At 36.7% G+C, this 20,876-nt stretch overlaps 2 protein-coding genes across 7 annotated transcripts in view; one reads left to right on the forward strand and one right to left on the reverse strand.

Moving 5' to 3' along the window:
• LOC124175079 (MAGE-like protein 2) overlaps positions 1-20,876 on the reverse strand; it is a 238,982-nt gene that overhangs the window by 100,253 nt on the left and 117,853 nt on the right. The gene's annotated exons all lie outside the window — the stretch shown is intronic.
• On the forward strand, positions 6,077-7,509 carry LOC124175166. Its single transcript, XM_046555145.1, has 5 exons — positions 6,077-6,182; positions 6,325-6,413; positions 6,524-6,741; positions 6,840-7,052; positions 7,439-7,509. The coding sequence occupies exons 2-5, from the start codon at positions 6,395-6,397 to the stop codon at positions 7,472-7,474; spliced, it is 486 nt and encodes a 161-aa protein (XP_046411101.1). The 5' UTR covers positions 6,077-6,182; positions 6,325-6,394; the 3' UTR covers positions 7,475-7,509.

Here is a 20,876-nt window from a genome sequence, read left to right on the forward strand (position 1 = left end):
TTCTCGCATAGAATGTACCTGTTTGTATGTCTATGTTGAAATCAACCATTATGATGCATTCGCCTTTAGCATTTAGTTCTTCGCTCAGCTCTTCCATGAACGAGATAAATTCCGTGTCCGATGAGCTCGGTGAGTGATATACGACTGCTATTGAGCCAGTGTATACATTCTTGTGTCTCATCCATATTGTTAGGCACAAATAATTTTCTTCTATTTTAATTTTATTCAATACCTTGTATTTAATCGATTGTTTTATGTACATAATAACTCCTCCTGTTGTCCTGGATTCGCCGTCACATCTTACTGTATTATAGCCTTCTATATTAATCTCCGAGTCTTCAATATCTTCCGTCAACGTCGTTTCTGTTAACGCTACTATAAAGGGATCTATTGATTTACAAATTTGTATTTCTATTTCTTCTTTATGTACTATAATGCTTCTTGCATTTGAGCACATTGGAGCATAGGTGGTGTCCCATCTTCAGTCGCTGCTATTCATCCTCATATCATCTTCCTCCTCTTTCTTCCACTACTTTTCGTCGGTATGTCGGGCATTCCTTGTCCGTGGCTTCATGGTTGACTCTTATATTGTTGTTTTTGTACCGTTTGATCTTCTCCAACAGTTAACGCATCTTTTTTCTACTACCCTACATTCCTTCCCAACGTGTCTTCCTGCACAGTGTTTGCAGACTACCTCTTTTTTACAACGTTTTGATAGATGATTAAATCCCCAAAAATTGAAGCATCTTACAATACTTATGAAGTCGTACACCCGACATTTCCTCCATTCCAAATTTACTTTTTCTTCATTTACGAGCTTCCTATGTGTTTCTATATCTGTTTCAATTATGAGGGTTCCCTCTCCCCATTTCCCACTCCTTTCTTCGTTATTCCTTCCTGTTGTTCCTCGTTTTACAATTCTTAAGTGGCCTTGGTCAATTTCGTTTTGGACTTTAATCAATTCCACCATTTCCTCGTCTGATAATTCCATCTCTTCTCGATCTATCCCTATTACTTTTATCTTTGGCTGTTTTTGTTTCGGTACTATTGTTTGAAAGTCCTCTCCAATTGTTTCTTCTACCGATTTTTTTAATCGGTCCACTTCTTTTCCGCTCTCAAATCCTATTACTATCGTTCCATTGCTTCCTTTTCTTAACCTTAAGACCCCTACCGGTAAGGTTTTGATCTTCACTTTTTCGAGAATTGTGTTTTTTGTTGTTTGACTTTCCTGTCGTTCTTTTGGCTCAACTATTAGGATGTTTTCTCTTTTTTTTTGTCTTGCTTATTTCCGCGTAGCTTTTCGTTTCTCCTCTATTCTCATCGCTGCAATGACTCTTACTTGTGATTATGGCTAGGGTCGTTTTTATCTCCTCTATTTCCTGTCTTAGCTGCATAATCTCTGTGCTCATGGCTGTTTCGACTATTTTTTTAACCTCGTTTCTGCTTGTTCCTTCATCCTTTATACTTCGCACGATTTTGAGAATTTTTTCAATACTTTCTTCTACCAAATTGCTTTCCGCTATTTTTGTTTCCTCCTCTTTCCGTTCTCCTGCCTCTTTTTCTTCTCTCTTCTCCCTTACCATCGATTTTGCTATATTCTTTTCCCTATTTAGTGTTCCCGCCACCGTGCTATTGTCTTTTTCACTCTTCGCGCTATTATTGCTTCCGAAATTTTCAGTTCTTCCTTTCCCTTTATCTCTCATAACTGTCTCTTTCTTTCCTGCACATACAACTATATCATTGTCTTTGTTGTATACCTTGTGTTTCTGTGTACATCCTGAGTGAAAATATTTTGTGCATGAAACGCATTTCACCACCTTTGGATTTCTTTTTCACATGCTTGACAAATCCATTCGTTTGTCAAGAACATGTTGCATTATTATTTCTCTTACCTCTTTATTTTTTCTTTTATTAAGTGTCACTGTAGCTTTTACAGTTGACCATTTAAATATTTCCTCTCGTTCTCCCGATTTTGTTTTCACTCTCATTTCGAGCCTGACACACAGTTGTCTCTAATAATAGAGGGAGAGAAGGAGAAAGGGAGAAAGAGAGAGAATAGACAGTGTTGCTGGCCAAATACTTACTAAGTTTTAGTTCAAAGATATTTAAGGAAGATGATTGCCGAATCGAGGTAGGCAAAGACTTCCACAGGATACAAGCAGATACAAGAAATGATCTCTGAAACACAACTGTTCGGTGTAGAGGAATAAATGGATCCTTTGGGTCACCTATAGTGACTCGGTGACGTATTGCCGACAAGAAAACCAACTCATCAGAGAGATAGCTAGGTGATCTGAGACGCAAAGTATTGTACAGAAAAGTTCCCAACAGGTACTTCTGCCTATCAGCCAAAGCAAGCCATCCAAGTATACAGTAGTATGGGCTGATGTGCTCAGACTTATGCACATCAAATGTGAATCTCACGTAACAATTGAGGGCACGATTAAGCTTAAGATCCCGACCAGCTGTTAGATCACAGTAAACTAATGCACAAGAGTCGAGAAGAGATAAAATTAACGAGTTTATCAAAAAGCGAGTTGGTAGAAGTTCTTTATTAGATTTTAATTTCCAAAGTGTATTATGCACTCTCCGCGAGATACTCAGCACGTGTTCAGACCAATTCAAAGTAAAGTAAGTAGCGCGGTAACGCGGTGGGGGGTATACGAGAGCGGGCAGTCGAACAGTAGTTGTTAAATGTATATCTCCGGTAAAAATTATAGTAAAAGAATTTTTTTTTTTTTAACTAATTATTTTTTTCTCAGCTATCGGAATATTCAATGAGTTTTTTATTTTGATCAATACTTTTTTTTTGATGCTGTAACCCCATTATATTGAATTCTATTGGTACCCAAAGTTTTTTTTCGAAAATCGCTATTTGTTGCCATAATGTACGAGATAATCGAATAATTTTTGGACTGGTTTTTAAAGCACTAATTTCACACGCGACATGTGAGTTTCGAAGGTTTAAATTTATAATTAAGGAAACTGGATTGAAATTAAAAAAAAAAAAAAAAAAAATTGGCTAGTTTTTCACATTTTGCGGCTAAACTAAAAATTATTTTTTGAATAAAAAATTTTTTTCTTATACACAAGGATGAGACCTACTATTTTTATATGAAATATTTGTTCCTCACGCCGATAGAAAAAAAATTAAAAATAAAAATTCAATCTTTTTTTCAACATTTTTATAAACAATCAGCTGTTAAATTGATATGGCGGCAAAATCAAGGGCTCATTGTTTGAGGTCAAATCTACCTACGGAAAAGTCGGCGAACCTGTTTTCGAAAAGAACAGGAGTCAGTCGATTACATGCCTTATTCGCCTGTACTAGAGATGTCAGCCAGGATTCCGATACAGCAATGAGATGATAGTGTTTTGAAGAGAAACAGCCCCGAAACTTATCTATAATATCTGATACCAACGACTGGGCATTCACCTGACAGGCATCGATAGACTTACACATAGCCATTGAGAATATGGTACACAGCAAGAAAATCAAAACAAATTGACGAGATATAGCTCGACCTAGCACAGCTAGATAGATTAGAATATGTATACACTGTGAAGCCAGAGGGCCTAAAAAGATTAGCGCGGAACGTAAGTAATGTGGATACAAAGAGAAAAGCATACTTAAGAGGCAAAGCCAGTTTTCTGATACGAGCAGATAAGCGACTAAGTTAGCAGAAAAAGAAGTGAATAAGACTAGTTGCTATGAAGATATAGTAGGGATATCTACGATTTTCGAGACATGTATAAGTGGAGCCCCATCTCTTTCTCCCACGTAGACGTTTCCATTCTTTGTCCAGGAATACTTGACAACTTCCACCCGTTTGGTTATCCTTACCGCAACAAAGAGTTTACGCAATAGAGGAGTGGGACTTTTGCTGACGGAGATATCAAGAACCTGTTTGTTCTTCCATTGCAGATCCCGCGTTGTCAGTTTACCCCTTCGATTTCGGATGAAGGTTACTAAATTTACAGCTGCATCACGACGCGTAAGAACGGCTGTGATTGGACATGGGTGAACTGAATCATTGGATGGTCGCCGATATATTGAGCTGACATCCGCAGCATCGAGGGTTGATCCGCATGCATTACCAACTGACAATGAGTAGAGAATGCTGTGCAGATCCTTATTGGCCTTTACCAGAATCCCTTCAATTTCTACAGAGTTGAAAGCCAGTTTTTGTTGGAGCTTGTTGTTCTCAACCTCCAGCGCGTTCACCTGCGGTTTGAGATTCGCCAGAGAACCCCGAGTGCATTCACCTTCCGTATCCAATTCCAACAACCTAGCTTCTAACACAGCGATTTTAATAGAGTTAGTCTGTGCAGTTTCATGGCACGCCTCTAACGATTTTATTAACTCTGCCGTTTGCCGATTTTGACTCTACTTGTATTCATGTAGTGCCGTTGTGTTCGCCTGAATAGCCTTCAAAATGTCTACTAACGAAGGATGCAGATTCGAGTTTGCTCCACTGTTCGATCCTCCACTGCTAGTGCCAGCTTAATCCAGTAAAAGAAGGTCTGAACCCCATGTTTTCGATAACCAGGCTGCGTTTTTGCTCAAAAATCAAGTTTTAAGTGCTGATTAATATTTGAGGACAAGCAGGGTACTCACCCCCGGGTCGGGGTGAAAAAAATTAAAAATTACCCTCGAAGACGGGTTTTTCCAAAATGACTCGAAAAATAGAGTATGTAGAATAAAATTGCAGAACGTGAAATCTTCTACAAAAAAGGTCCGAACCACTTCAACCCTATTTCAAACCGTTCATCCCCCAGACGCGTTCGAAAACTCGAGGCCAAAAAAAAAAAATATAAAAAAAATTGAAAGCAATTTTTTTTCATTTGTTCGGTCTTGTTGAATGGCTAAAAAAAAATACTATAATGAATATCTAAGGATGTACGGCAGTTTCCCTCGGGGGGATGAGCGAAACGTAGGCGCGGCGGAGTGCGGTGAGCGGGGCACGCATGAACAAGAGAGAGAGTCGAACCACTTACGGGCTATCGGCGTGGCTAGCGGATAGCTCGACTTATCATTATGCCTAATCAAAATATGAGGGCAAATATAGTAGCTGAAGTGAAGTAGGCTCGTGTATCTACATCTATTCCAATAGTAAACATATAATGGGCTCATACAATAATCAATGGCTCAATGACATAATCAGAAATCAATTTTGAGGTAAGTTTTTACGTACATCAAGTCCTTCGACAATTTGTTTATCTTGACATGCTGACGCTCTAACCGTCTACACGTCGAAGTCACGCGCAAGCGCATTGAGTCGGCTAGAGGCGGGTATGCGTGCGAGCGGCACCGACGTAGGCATATTGTTCTCTCTCTCAACAGGGGTTCTCCGATAGAGCCTTCTCGGAGGGATAGAAAATATGAAATTGTGTTTAACTTCGAACTTGTCGGAGATACGTGAAAATGTTTTCTGCGAAAATTGTTGGAAATATTCTAATAAAAACTATATAAAAAAAAAATATATTCATCAATTAGGAAAAAAGTTAGGATCAATTTTAAGCCGTAAATTCATGAAAATTGCTTACCAAAGGGGTGAAAAAATTATAGTCGAAGATGGAACAAGTATAGCCATTCAACAAGACCGAACAAATGAAAAAAAATTGCTTTCAATTTTTTTTATATTTTTTTTTTTTGGCCTCGAGTTTTCGAACGCGTCTGGGGGATGAACGGTTTGAAATAGGGTTGAAGTGGTTCGGACCTTTTTTGTAGAAGATTTCACGTTCTGCAATTTTATTCTACATACTCTATTTTTCGAGTCATTTTGGAAAAACCCGTCTTCGAGGGTAATTTTTAATTTTTTTCACCCCGACCCGGGGGTGAGTACCCTGCTTGTCCTCAAATATTAATCAGCACTTAAAACTTGATTTTTGAGCAAAAACGCAGCCTGGTTATCGAAAACATGGGGTTCAGACCTTCTTTTACTAGACTTTACGGGACCGCTGGAGCTCAAACCGATGGACAGCGAATATAGTCCTAGAGCCAGTCCTCCATGGTGCATGATCAAAAGAGTGGAGAGCAGCCGCCAATTAGGGAAAGCAATAAGGCAATCGGGGAGATATACTTGTATAAGTCTGATTGTGAGTATTCGCTGGGTGCGCGATGATAGCGCCAGCTAGCGGTTACAATCAGGGCGGACTGGAAACTGCGATCTTTACGAGAAGTAAGTACATAAACAAATAATTTCAATGAAACATCGTAATTTACATATGTTCTATACGATTATGTGAGTCTATAGTGTCGATAATCATGTTGACCTTTTTTTATTTTCCGTCTAAAATGGCAAAATTAATAATCAAAACAAGTTTTCAGGCAATCACACATGACACTATTTCCTAACCTGAAACTAGTGATGTACCTGCGGCGGACTTTGACATGACTGTCTTCGCGAGAAGTAAGTAAAGAAATAAACAAATCCAATCAGATAACACAATTCATATATATTTCAGACGATTATTTAGGACTGTAGTGCCGTTAATTATGTAAATTTTTTTTTATTTTCAGTTAAACATGGCCAAATTAATTATCAAAACTGGATTCCGAGCAGTCACACACGACATCGCTTTCCAACTACAAACTACATGGAAGGAAAAAAATTAGTTTTTACTCAACATGTCCAAGACGTGAAAGAAATACGACAAGATCATATGAGCCACACCATCGAAGCTCGTGTAATTCGTCAAACTTCAGTGACATCGACGCCATACATAACATCCTTGAACGTATTATTATTTTTTTTTTTGCAATCTTTGACGTAGTGCATACGTATGATCCGTTTCAATGTAATAGAATGCAAAGAAATAATAAAATTTTTTTACAGATTGTTTCTAGTCGTTACGTTACGAGTGGACAATGTGATTGGGAGTACAATCAGAGTGGTAGATGTAAGCATATTGCAGCTCTGATTTACTACATCAACCACGAAGAAAGCTTTTCCAAAACCAGCAAAGAGCAGCAATGGGGTAGACCTAGTGCCAGACAGTTCGCCAAAGAAAAGTACTTCAAAAGAAAATACTTCAAAGAAATGATCAGCGTAAATCTTTTCAACAGTATTACATCCTTGGTGTTTCGTCTTCTTGTAGCACTTCATAAACTTCGAATTGCTTGATATTTCAGTTTGAACTTCAGCGTCACATGTTTCTTTGCAGCAAAATATATATCTATTGCAAATGAGTGTTTTTCCTTCATATTCAACATTCGAAAATATTTCAATTTGGCATTCTTTATTAATTTTTGAACTTTGAGTATTTTTCATTATTCCAAATTCACTTGATTTATCATCAATATTAAGTACAATTGCTGCATTTTTTGCTTTCTTGTTTCTGCGTTTCATGAATCGTTTGTACCTTGACGTGGCTAAATTTTCATTAACCCTTGCAGAGGTGTATTTAGCAGGAAATATTTTTGGTATGTCACTAGGACTGTCCTGTTCATCAGATTTTTTGCCTCCAATGAAGTGCGCACTGCAAATCCTGTCATGTGGCTTTGGGTACCATGGCGATCCATCGGCACTGAAGTAAAACAATAAATAAATTATAGTAACTGAACCATTCTCACATGCAACTTCCTACAACGTACACAATATAATATTAAAAATGTTACTTCATAATAACGTTGAAGTTTACATCGTTGGAACGCAACGAAATTAGTCGAAAAAATACACATCTAAATTAATATCAAATTCATCCTTTGCCATCATACAGGGCCAGTATTTTTTTTTCGTTATGATCACTTTTTGTGCCTAGCGGAATCATTTTTAGTTGATTTACGTTTTTTTTTTTTAGTCACATTTTATTACATTCCAACGATGCAAACTTTAACGTTGTGCTTTATAGGTTAACTTACTTACTTTTTCCTCTTGACAGCGTTTATCCATTTCATTCGTTGTTCTCGTTTCCAACTTGCTTGTGGAAATTTATAGAATTTGTGATTGCTATTTCTGCCATTATTCTTGCAGTTCACTATGCAGCAGGTTTCGTGGCGCATGTTTATTTTTGCTTAATAATGCAAGAATACGCAAATCTCACTGGTAAATAGTGAGAGTTTGTCCGCCTGAAGTGTCTTTTTTGGTCACGTCGCGCGCTGTGATCGATTCCAGTTCTCCCACCACCTACTTCGCACCCAGCGAATACCCCGCCAAGTTACCGATTAGATTAAGAGGGCTGGCTCCAAGTGTTGCTCTGTCTCTCTCTCTCTCTTATTACGGCTTTAACTTGGTGCACAAACTGCGCAGTCTATCTCAATAAATCTATGTTGATAGGTGTCAGTCTGTGAGGCTTAGAACTGTTTTGCGGACTGTTGGATTTATCAAAGTGCATGACGAAAAGCTTTATAACAAAATTGTTATCTATATTTACGAAAATAAAAAATCATATAATTATTATTAAGGAATCTGTCCTACTTATTACCGAGGTCTTCAATGAGTTGGGGCTTATGCAACTTAATAGGCTCACTAATGTTTCTGGAAATACTCTGGACTTGGGGTTTACGAACTATAACATAGTCACACTCAATGAATGTACGGATCCTTTACTGGAGACAGATAATGTAGTGAATTTGTGCTTTACTTTGTCTGGCTGTATTCCAAGTCTTTCATATACCGAACAAGTCTTTGATTTTATAAAATAATTTTTGACAAAAAATATAGCTACTTCAAAACACTTGAACAATATACAGCGAGGGACAAAAGTATTCGTACAGTGGATAAATTTAAATAAAATAAGAAACATTTTTTTAAATAATTTATTTTTTCAAACATGTGCTATTTTATATTTTACCTACATTCGAATATAATTATATATTCACAAAAGGGGTCTTATCTCTCACTCAGTAACGCATAGATGTTACCCAAAGTTATTATGATTGGGACAAAAGCATTCGTATTTCAGCAAACCTTATAAACAACTTGTTATCAATATTTTGCGGAAAGGCCTTTTTGCTTGGTAACGTCTTGCAGTCTTCGAGGCATAGAATGAAGAAGGTTTTTGATAAATTCGGAAATATTGCGCCATTCTACGTTCAAAATTTGTATGAGATGACTCTTCGATGAAATGTTATGCTTCCTTACATGCTTCTTCAGTTCAGCCACACAGCCTCTATTGGATTCAACTCTGGCGACTGTGGTGGACTTGACAAAATATAGGAAACATTAACAACTCGTTGATATACACGACGATACAATAAACGAAAGCTACGTTGATAAAATATTACAAACGGTAGAAGAAATAAACTCAATTCAACCAATCCAACGCACATTCGAAGGAATAATCGGTGCGGCTAACACCATAATCGATCGATTATGGCAAATACAGCAGCATTCATAGTCATCTTACAGAGTAATGTAAATGGAATTCACTAAAGAATAAACGAACTTCGAAGCCTCGTTATGGAGACAAATCCGCACATTGTAGTCGCCAACGAAGCGAAGGTAAAACCTTCCAGCATCTACAAATAAAACATCATGGGATACTCAAAAATCGTGGACAAAAAAATTCGGGCCGTCACAGAACGACGCACGAAAAGAGGATCCTTCATGTACACAAGAAATGATGTCTACTGGACTCGTAGAAAATCAACTGACCTCTTAAAGTGCTGCTCGATCACAATAAAGACGGACTCCGATAGAAAAATCAACATCAATGGAGTCTATGCAGCACCAAACGAGGCTGTACTCAATGACGACATCCTGGAAATACTCGGGCAACAAAACTCAGTAAATGTAGGTGATTGAAATGCACAACACACGGCATTTGGGCACAAGCACAACGACTGTAGAGGAACCATAATCATGGACCTCGTTAAAATTGGAATTCTTGATATTGCCGTTGATCCCACAAGCGCGAGACCAACAGCAAATCTGTACAACTCCAACCTTGATTATGCACTGACCAACCTCGGCAACAACATCATCGTGTATAAAAATACCAACGACATTGGCAGCGACCACGTGCCGATTCTCCTAAAAATCAAATTAGCAGCAAAAACAACCACCGCTGGAAGAACAAGAATTAAAACGGTCGAAAAATGGCTCGAATATGAGGAAAGAACTAAACTTCGGCAGCAACAAAAAATTAACAGCATCGAGGACGTCGAAAGTGCCATTGACACGTCAACTAAACACCTGCAAACAGTCAATAACGACATGACTAACCCGCTAAAAAAGAAAAGCGAGGTATTACCGAACAAAATTCAGGGTGCGATTAGAGAAAGAAGCCGCTTAAGGTACATGATGCGTCGGCACAACAGAAATTACTCGCCGACGCGCGACGTGAAGAAGAAGTGTTTAGAAAAATCATGGAGCACAAGAAAAGCAAATGGATGGAAATCATCGAAGACGAAACAAACCACAGAAAAACCCTTTGGCGACTCTAAAAATCGCTGAAAAACCTGAAAACGTGGTCCCTTTCTTCGAAGGCGCCTACACAGAAAAAGACGTAGTGGACAGACTGGTGGATGCAGCGATTGTTACTGAAAGCACCATACAGGATGAACTAAAAACCACAAACACACTCGTACCACCGAAACCCATCAAAGAGACATCGCTACAAGAGATGAAAAAAGCCCTGAAAAAGTTCAAAAATAATAAAGCACCGGGACCAGATAATCTTGGAGCAAAACATTTAAAACGCATGCATGATTCGTGCCACATAAGACTCAAAGAAATCTCCAATTTCTGTCTACAAACGAACTACTATCCGAGCGCGTGGAAAACCGGCATATTCATATTTTTGCACAAAAGCGGAAAGCCAATAAATGAGCCATCTTCGTATAGACCAATAACGCTACTCAACATCATGGGAAAATGGTTCGAACGAATAATTTAGAATAGAATGAGTGATTGCTTCAACTTACTCCCGGACTCGCAACATGGATTTAGACCAAGTCTGGGCACGAACAGCCAACTGACCCGAACGTTCTACTACATCAAAAAAACAATTAACCTTTTAAGGGATCGTCTCAGTGTGAAATTTTCAAAAAATTGTTTTTTTTTTTTGCATTATCGTATAGTATACACTGTTCTAAACATTCTCTCAAATTTTTGAATCGAAATTCAAATTATTACGGTCGCTACAGCGTTTCTTGTAGAAAGGGAACGGGTTTTCTACCTGCGCGAGTACTAAGGTGCTTAGGTTCTATAACCTTGCAGAATAAACTGTCCAAGCATTTCAGTTCGTTTTGACATCCACCACGGATAGACGTACGAGAGAAACCCCCAAGAAAAAAATCAAGACCTGGCATCGCCGATTGATCGTAAGTAAACGATTTATATAAACTTTTCCAACTTCAATCTTTAAACGCGTTTTTCTCAGAATGGTGTTTTTCAAAACGGTTTCCACTCTCAAAGGAAGAGTTTTAAAGATATCTAGTTCCAATTTCGGGAGAACATTTTAAACGTCATTCTTTATCGCGCTATGGAAGCTTTTTTTTTTTTTTTTGAAAACTTCCTATTTTTTTTACGAAAAACTGTCGAAAAAAAGGGCCACATTCGACACTTTTTGTTCAAACCGCCGCCATTTTGTCAAATTTGAAAAAAAAACCCTCCATAGCGCGATAGCGACTTTCCTACAGATCAATAATCTTTTTGAAATTTTTTTTTCAGATCAAAATTGCGGCCGTCATCGTGGAAACCGTGCAGCACGTTTTTTTTTCACGTGAAATTACAACAATTTATACAACAATGATGCACTCAATAAATAAACTTTAAAAAAATCATTTTGCATTCTTCATAAACGTATTTATTTATGAAAAAAAAACCGGACCGATTAGTTTATGTGAACATTAAAAAAAAAAATTCGCGAAAATCAGTGATTTTTCAGAGTGTCACACTGAGACGATCCCTTAAGGACGCGGCTGGTTGATATTTCGACCACTCAAGTATCATAATATTTTCGAGTTGTATTGGAGATAATATTGTGTGTTGAATATAGAAAAAATAGTGTAACCATTCTAGGAATCACTATTTCAAGGTCAAATTTTTTATTCAGTATTTCGACGTGAAAATTGGTATACCCACGTATTTTAATGCACTGAATTCGAACAAAATAGTATTGCGTATGGTAAAACGCATCTTCAAGGTGAACATAAAATCGAAATATTTGATCACCGTTAGTTTCTACCGGCAGATCAGCACATTGTTTTTCCTTGCGGTGAATTTCTTATCATTTTCGGATTAAAATAGAAGGAGCAATAAATTTGACCTTGAAATGTAATTTTCAAGGTCAAGGATGTGTCTTGCACATCTTTTACTATTTTTTTCGTATTCAGCGTATCCAATTACGTAAGAAAGCACTTCTAACTCGCCAAATCAAATTTTTAACATTGGACTTTACGTTGCAGACAGGAGTGGTCGAAATTTCGATCACTGGGTTAGTCGGACACTCCACGTGAGAAATTCATTGATATCATACACAAATTTCGTGTAAAATAAAAGGTCGATTTCAACGTAAAAATTCCCGTCCTGAAAAGGTTAACGAAGAAGAAAGCTGCTGCGTCGTATCTCTCGACCTTACGAAAGCTTTTGACAGTACCAATCACAGCGGACTAATCTTCAAATTAACTGAAGTGGGCATCGATATCGGGATCATCAAACTGCTAGAATCTTACGTAACGGACAGAAAACTGATTGGTAAATTCCTGATTGAATAAAGCGAATTGAAACAACATCCACATGGTGTCACACAAGGCTCTGTTCTTGGCCCGATAATATTCCATCTGTACCTCAGTGATGTGCCGCACTTATCTGATCTAATATCACAATACGCAGACGATATGTGCATAATCAACAAGGGCTTCAATCCAGACAGAGCCAAATACAAGGCATCGAGAAACACAAACGAGCTTATCAGATACTATCACCGATGGCGGCTCAAATGTAACTGCACGAAAACACAAGTAATCATGTTTGGACAACATCGGCGAGCTGAACAGAGATTTATTAAGACAACCAACCCGACGACAAACCAAGATGAATACATTGAAATGAAACGGGAAATAGAATATCCCGGCGCTAAAATAACAAGAACCCTGAAAGTATCACCGTTAGGACTGAAGAGACTCAATATTACAAAACACGTAATACCAACTCTCCAGAGCATTATTGGTCAATCCACACAAACCGACGCATACGTCAAATGGTGAATAATACGAGCGTGTATACTGCCATCACTGGATTACGGCACCGGGTTTCTCCTTCCGCTCTATAAGAAAACAAATCTCAAAACCTCGAAGGTGTCTACAAGAAAGCGCTAAAAAATGCTGCCGGGCTACCGATGTGCTTCCCCACAAAGGATCTCTGGTTAATGCTCGACGAGGTTCCATACCTCGAACGGCTGCGCAGCATCTAGAATGAAAACCTGAAAAAACTAACTTCCCGAGCTTGCTTGTATCTACGAGGATTGACAGCTGCTGACCGTCATTAATATCAACGCCCCGAGGCAAAGAACAACATTGTATTGGTAAATCTTGGTGAGCGGTAATTGAATGTATAACGTATATTTTCGTTAACGTTTCGGCCCGGATAGGGGCACTCCTCAGAACGATCAATTTTTATTTGACTGTCAAGAACATAAATGTTCTCAGTAAGACATAAACTTCTATGGTGTAATGATTCAAATATAAATGCGCGATGAACACGGCACGAGTGGATTAGGTTAGACCCAGGGAGTGGGGAACCTGGTCACAAATTTGAAAGTAGAAGGCTTGGTCTACGTCTCTCCAGGAGGAAGGAGGTGTGGAGGTGTTCCTCTCTGAAATGAAATCGTAACTGATCGAAAATCGACCATTTTAAAAATAATAACGGAAATTTAAACTACGGGGACATACCTGTTAAATTAAAAATTAAAACACTCGAAAAGCCAAGCAAATTTAAAAAGAGAGACGATAGAACGAGAACATTAAAAGTGCAATAAACAAATATAGTGTCTCGACGAAAAACCGTTATTGACAATACATCATAATTTCAACGATATCTACCCATTTTAACAAAATACACTGTTTTTAACCATACACACTGATTTTAACAATATACACCGTTTTAACTAATTATACCGGGAATGAATGAATGAATGATGAATGAATGAATTTTAAAATTAATGAAAGCTCATGTGTAGTCATATTTATAAATAAATTAAAATGGTCACTCTACTAATCATAGTTTGATAAAAGATTTTTAATATAGATTTCGCCTCATTGTTAATTCTCAAAAATTATTATAATTTGGCGCCCAACGCGAAGGCTCGAAAGCTAGGAAGAAGTGTGAATGATTAAGAGGTTAAGATAGAATTTATAATTTTCAATTAATTGCATGGGTAGAGTAAAACGAACTCCAGTTTCTAGACCGAAAACTACACGTAGTGGCCGAAATATTCAATATAAAGACATGGCACCTGGTTCGACGAATTCAAATTCTGACCGTGAAGACAATGCGACTGGAGTTGAAGGAGGTGATGATTTGAATAAATTGAGACTAGAACGACAACAATTGGCTAACCAACAAAAAGAATTGGACAAGTCTTTGCGTGATAAGCAGCAGCAGGACACGATGATGGCAGAAATTCGACGTTTGATGGAGGAAAATGAGAGACAACGTCAATTGGTAGAAAGATTGTCGGCAGTAGAACCAATTCAACAAAGTCAAAATATTGAAGGAAGGTTAGTAGGAGGTTTGATAAACCAATTGAAATCATTTCAAATAGACATAAAAGTACCTAAATTTTCTGGGGAGGATAACACGAATCCTAGAGAATTTTTAAGTGATTTAGAAAGATATTTCGATGTGAAACACGTACCGACTGAACAAAAAATATTAGTTATTCATGGTGCATTAGATGGTAGAGCTAAGATTTGGTTTGATGGAAAAAAAAGTAGGTTTAACGATTACGAATGTTTTAAAACTGCATTTTTGAAAGAATTTTATTCCATAGCTATAAGAATCAGGGAAAAAAATCGTTGGTCGATGCGCAAATTCAAAGGGAATGAAAATAATTTGCAAACGTATTTTTTAAAACAAACTAAGGAAGCTCAGTATTTTGAACCCAAGTTGTCGGATTATGAAATAAATTATAGTATTATTCAACAAATGCCGATTAAAGTGAGGGAAGCGTTAGTGGCAATTGATTTTTCCGATAATAATAGAGTTGAAGCCGCGTTAGCTCAGCTAGATTTGACTTATGAAGAAAGAGAACGTGAAAAACCTCGAAATTCGCAATCTTACAACAACAATTCTTATAATACCAGCGAAATCAATAAACCAGGTCACATTCACGCACAACAGAAATATCAACAGATAAGTCAACATAACGGGGTATCTACGAAGCCAAATTTTCAAAATACTATACCAACAGCTGTAAGCGTTTGTTTACCCAACACAAGTTATCCGCCACCTACTTACTTTGGACAAAATCAAAGGTCGAATGGATATCATTTACCAACAGGGAATTATAATAATAACAACAGTAATGACCAACAACAAAATTTAAACTGACCATCGGCGCGTTGAATCAAGGTCCAATAACGTGTCGTGACCCTTTTGATTATATTACGGACCTATCTTATGATGTAACTGGTACTGAAAAAAATGTCCAAAAGAATTCAAGATTAACTGTACCAAAATGTCCACATATCTTAGTTACTGTTTTGGGGATTAAAATACATGCACTTCTTGATACTGGTAGTCAAGTGACATGTATATCCGAAGAATTTTTCAATCGATTAATGACAATAATAAATTTAAATATTCTCCCGGTTAGTAAAGTAATGGTAATCCCAGCTATTGGACGAAAAACTATAACTGTTAAAAAACAAGTTTTCTTACAATTGCATCTGGCAAATCAAGTTATAGAATATTCATGTCTTGTTATTCCACATTTATCTAATCGTATAATACTTGGTAATGATTGGTTATTGAAAAACGAAGTGATAATAAATTACAAAGATCGTATGTTGGAAGTCAACGGTGTTCATATCGGTATACCAACGGTGTTGTTTGATTTGGAACCTTTAGATAAATTGGTATCCTCTACAAATAACGAAGTAACTTTAATTCAAATAATAAATATGCAAAATGTTAATTTAGATTTAAGTGATGAAAATGATAAACTTGTTATTGGTGAAGAAAATTGTGGAGTTGATGCGTTGATTCATAATGAACAACCACACTGCCATTTAGAAAATGAAATTGAATTGATAGTTGATGAAAATAATATTGTTAATGATAATGATGTTGATACACAGCATCTCAATTGTGAAATGTATAAAAATAATTTACCTCGTGAAAATGATTTTGTTAAGTTAGTTAAAGCCATTGAAATAAATAGTAGTCATAAACAACTAGAAGAAACAAATGAAGAAGAAAGATCTCAAAATTTAAAGAAAGATGAAAGATTTTTAATACATGGAGAGGATCATAATTTTTTTAAAGAGTCTTCAAACTTCGTGCATAGTCTAACGACACTCAGTAATGTACAGATTGAAACTGTCTGTGCACTTCGTAAAAAGTATCAAGTCTTGTTTTCCAATAAACCCGGATGTACTCAAGTATCTCAACATGAAATCAAAGTAACTAAACCAAATCCGATTGTACGAAAAATTTATCCAATTCCTTTAGCTTTGCGAGAGTTAGTAGACAAAGAAACTAAAGATATGATAGCTATGGAAAGACTGTTAAAGAACTTTCGTTATCGACGCAAGCAACAAAAAGTGATGTGAATGATCTAGTTTTATTGAAAGTACCACTACCCTCTAATGCAGCTGATAGAGTAACTCATAAGTTTTTTCACATATATCAGGGACCATATAAGATTACAAAAGTGATTGGAAAGAATGCGTTCGTGTTATGTAATCCAGAAAATTTAAATGATGTCAAAGGTACATATAATAGATTAAATTTACGCAAGTATCAAACTTCCTAGTTTCCTGAATCAATTTTGAAAGCAATTTATATACATTTAAGTTTATTGATATTCAAAAAAAAAAAAAATATATATATAATAATGTATTTAACTCGTATGAATCTCAATGAAATTGATTTCATCCTCTACTTTGGACTCGACATAGAATAATGACAAGCAAATTTTGTGAGTTAGATTTAATTTTATTAAGTGGACGAGATTGTAATAATCGGAATAACGGAAAACCAGAAGATTGTTAATTAGTTTATACAAGTGGATGAATGTGTGTGGAAGAATGCGTGTGACAAACTTTCCAGTGCTAATAATGCAAAAAGGTGAAATTTCAAGTATGTGCAGAGAACGGTGGACATGAAGCAGTTTTCGATCATTATATAATAAATTTGAGTATGGATAATGAACAGTGACAATAACTGGTGTTTGTGATAATTATGATAAACCTAACCATCACAAAAGGGAGGCAAATGTAATGATTCAAATATAAATGCGCGATGAACACGGCACGAGTGGATTAGGTTAGACCCAGGGAGTGGGGAACCTGGTCACAAATTTGAAAGTAGAAGGCTTGGTCTACGTCTCTCCAGGAGGAAGGAGGTGTGGAGGTGTTCCTCTCTGAAATGAAATCGTAACTGATCGAAAATCGACCATTTTAAAAATAATAACGGAAATTTAAACTACGGGGACATACCTGTTAAATTAAAAATTAAAACACTCGAAAAGCCAAGCAAATTTAAAAAGAGAGACGATAGAACGAGAACATTAAAAGTGCAATAAACAAATATAGTGCCTCGACGAAAAACCGTTATTGACAATACATCATAATTTCAACGATATCTACCCATTTTAACAAAATACACTGTTTTTAACCATACACACTGATTTTAACAATATACACCGTTTTAACTAATTATACCGGGAATGAATGAATGAATGATGAATGAATGAATTTTAAAATTAATGAAAGCTCATGTGTAGTCATATTTATAAATAAATTAAAATGGTCACTCTACTAATCATAGTTTGATAAAAGATTTTTAATATAGATTTCGCCTCATTGTTAATTCTCAAAAATTATTAAAATGGCTGTAATACTATTGAAAGTTATTGTCTATTGTAGATTAGAATGAACATATCGTATATCTGTTATGATTAAAAAAGTATATAGAACTTAAGGAGTAATTTACCTTGTATAAGAAAGAGGATTAAGACACTGGTCAGAATCATAAAGTACATATTGGAGAGCGATGGTTCTTCAAATAGGATGACTGTAGACATTGGCGTCTTCTCCAATTGTTAAAAAGTGTTGGTGTATAAGATTTGAAAGTTAATAAATAAAATAACTATATATATGCACAATGCATAAGTGAAAAGATTGAAAGATTAAAGAAAGGGTTTTGGATAGTTAAAATAGTTAAAACGATGCTGACACAACAATAATGGTGTCGTTATCTCCCTATTCTCCGTGTCTGACCAATTTTGCTAAACCGTTTGAAACAACTGGTAAACGACAACTCCTGGGAGAATCAAATGTGACCCAGAGTGAAGGCAAACAAGTACAAACAAATGTAGAAACAAGCAACGTAGGGACATCAAAATTATGTACAACTTATAGTTAAGGTTAAACAAAGTGTGGTATGTAGGCGGTAATCAGCGGTTTGTAAATATTGCTAAGTTGTTCGACATCTTGTCTAAGGTTAACGGAATTTGGATGCCCTACAAGATTGCACATTTCTAATAGTAAACGTTTATAATAATTGGGTTCTTCACAAAGGATGTTTGCATTATCATAGTTGAAAGAATGTTCTTTGTTGATCACATGTTTAGTTAGTGCAGTATATCGATCCTCATTATCTTGTACATTACGTTGATACTCTTTGAGTCTAGTACCTAGATGGCGCCGGTTTGTCCAGTATAAACTTGATTGCAATCATTGCAAGGTATCTTATAAACAACGTTGGATCGTTTGCGTATAGGGATCCCATCTTTTCCCGAATCAAAGCCAAATTGTAAATCTTTTGAGTTATTTGATGGAGATAAATGTAGTGGCTGGTTTGTTGTTGTCATCTGCGGAAGCCGAGTCAATATTGTTGTCCAGTAAGTTATTGATATGGTTGCGTTTCTATTTTATATGTTTGTACAAAAGGCCGTGTGGATAATCATTCCATCTTAAAATATTGTATATAAGTGACAGATTTTTTTCATGGAATTCGGTACTTGATAATTTGACGGCTCGGTCAACAAGATTAAAGATGGTACCTATCTTGTAAGACATCGGGTGGTAGGAATTAAAATTCAGGTATCGTTGAGACCATATTTTTTTGTGGAACCAATCTGTTTTGATGTTAGAGTTGTTGTGTATCAACAATAAATCCAGGAAATTGATAGCGTTATTAACTTCTATTTCAATGGTGAATTGTAATCGGGGATGATGTAGTTTGAAAATGTTCAATATGTCGTCTATTTTTTCTTTAGGGACAGCAGTTAAAATATCGTCAACATATCTGAAATAGAAGGGTATATCAAAACCAAATTTGCTGATGCATGACAACTCAAGGTCCTCAATTACAAGGTCTGAGAAGATTGGAGAGAGTGGGGATCCCATAGGCAAACCCAACTATTGTGCATATGTGTCCTTGTTAAATTTGAAGATAGTCGAATCTAAACAGATGTTTAACGCTTTAACAAGTTCAGTAAATGGGATTGGAATCTTTTTATCTAGAAAGGCCCAACGGTTCTTCACAGCGAGTATAGCGAGGTCTATAGGTACATTAGTGAATAACGATATCACGTCTAGTGATATTAAAATGTAATTGTCTGGAATAATCAGTTTACTTATTTTATCTACTAATGTAAAACTGTCTTTGACTATGGCGGCAGGGGGGGGGGGGGGGGGAGGGTGATATTTGTAGTGAACCAAGAATTAATTAATTTAGATAAGGCATAAGTCGGGCTACTAACAAAGGAGACTATTATTCGTGCTGGAATTCCTTCTTCATGAATTTTGGGGAGGCTATATGCACGTGAAATATACGTTATACATTCAATTACCGCTCACCAAGATTTACCAATACATACATTATCTACGAGGTCGAGAATTTTAATCCTTCAAAGAACAACATTCTCTGCCCAGTCCCTCCTACAGCATAGGAACCCCGAAAACCATATCGCTCATACCCTCATCTGTAAATACACATCTTAACCCTTCACCTCATCATAAAAATAATATAATGAGTCTAACAAAGAAGAATAAATATGAGCCGTCAGGTAAAAAAAACACACATCAATTACATGAACACACAAATATCTCTCTCAGAAAAGTATAGAGACTCTAGGAGCAATTGAATAATGCAGTAATACGTAAACACGAATTTGAATAAAAACCTCGTTTGAATGAAAAAAAATTAACAACTCTGAGGTAAGCGGTTTGACCAATCACAAATTTGACCAATCGAAATCAGGCATGAAATAGGCCACTAGAATATTACTATCAGTCTGAGAATCAGCAGTACTCGACGGACAACCGCCGAAAGCATACGCTGAATCTCTCACAGATTAGCTCTTCGGATAGAAAAGAGGCAACGGCCTGAAGCCGATCTTACCCCAATATTAGAAGTGGGATTCAAGTCGAAACGAGTATGCCAAACATGCCTAACAAAGCGACTCCGTCACTGGCCGCTCTATTAGAGGTGATGGCACGACAACATCAAGAGAATATTAGAGGTAACAACGTGCTCATCGAAGCTATGTTAGCCAGAGCAGCGGCCCCACAATGACCGAGACTAGTGGACATTTATATCGCCCTTTATAACTCCGATGGTGAAGTATCCATTCGCGACTCCTGTGAACACGTCGATCGACCTAAACAATACCGAAAATTAACCGATTACGAAATATATATGAAGATCACAAGACTGCTCCAAAGACACTTGGTGACACTTGGCTAGTAGAATCCC

The sequence above is a fragment of the Neodiprion fabricii genome, chromosome 1 (genome assembly GCF_021155785.1).
Source record: "Neodiprion fabricii isolate iyNeoFabr1 chromosome 1, iyNeoFabr1.1, whole genome shotgun sequence".
Lineage (NCBI taxonomy): Eukaryota > Metazoa > Arthropoda > Insecta > Hymenoptera > Diprionidae > Neodiprion > Neodiprion fabricii.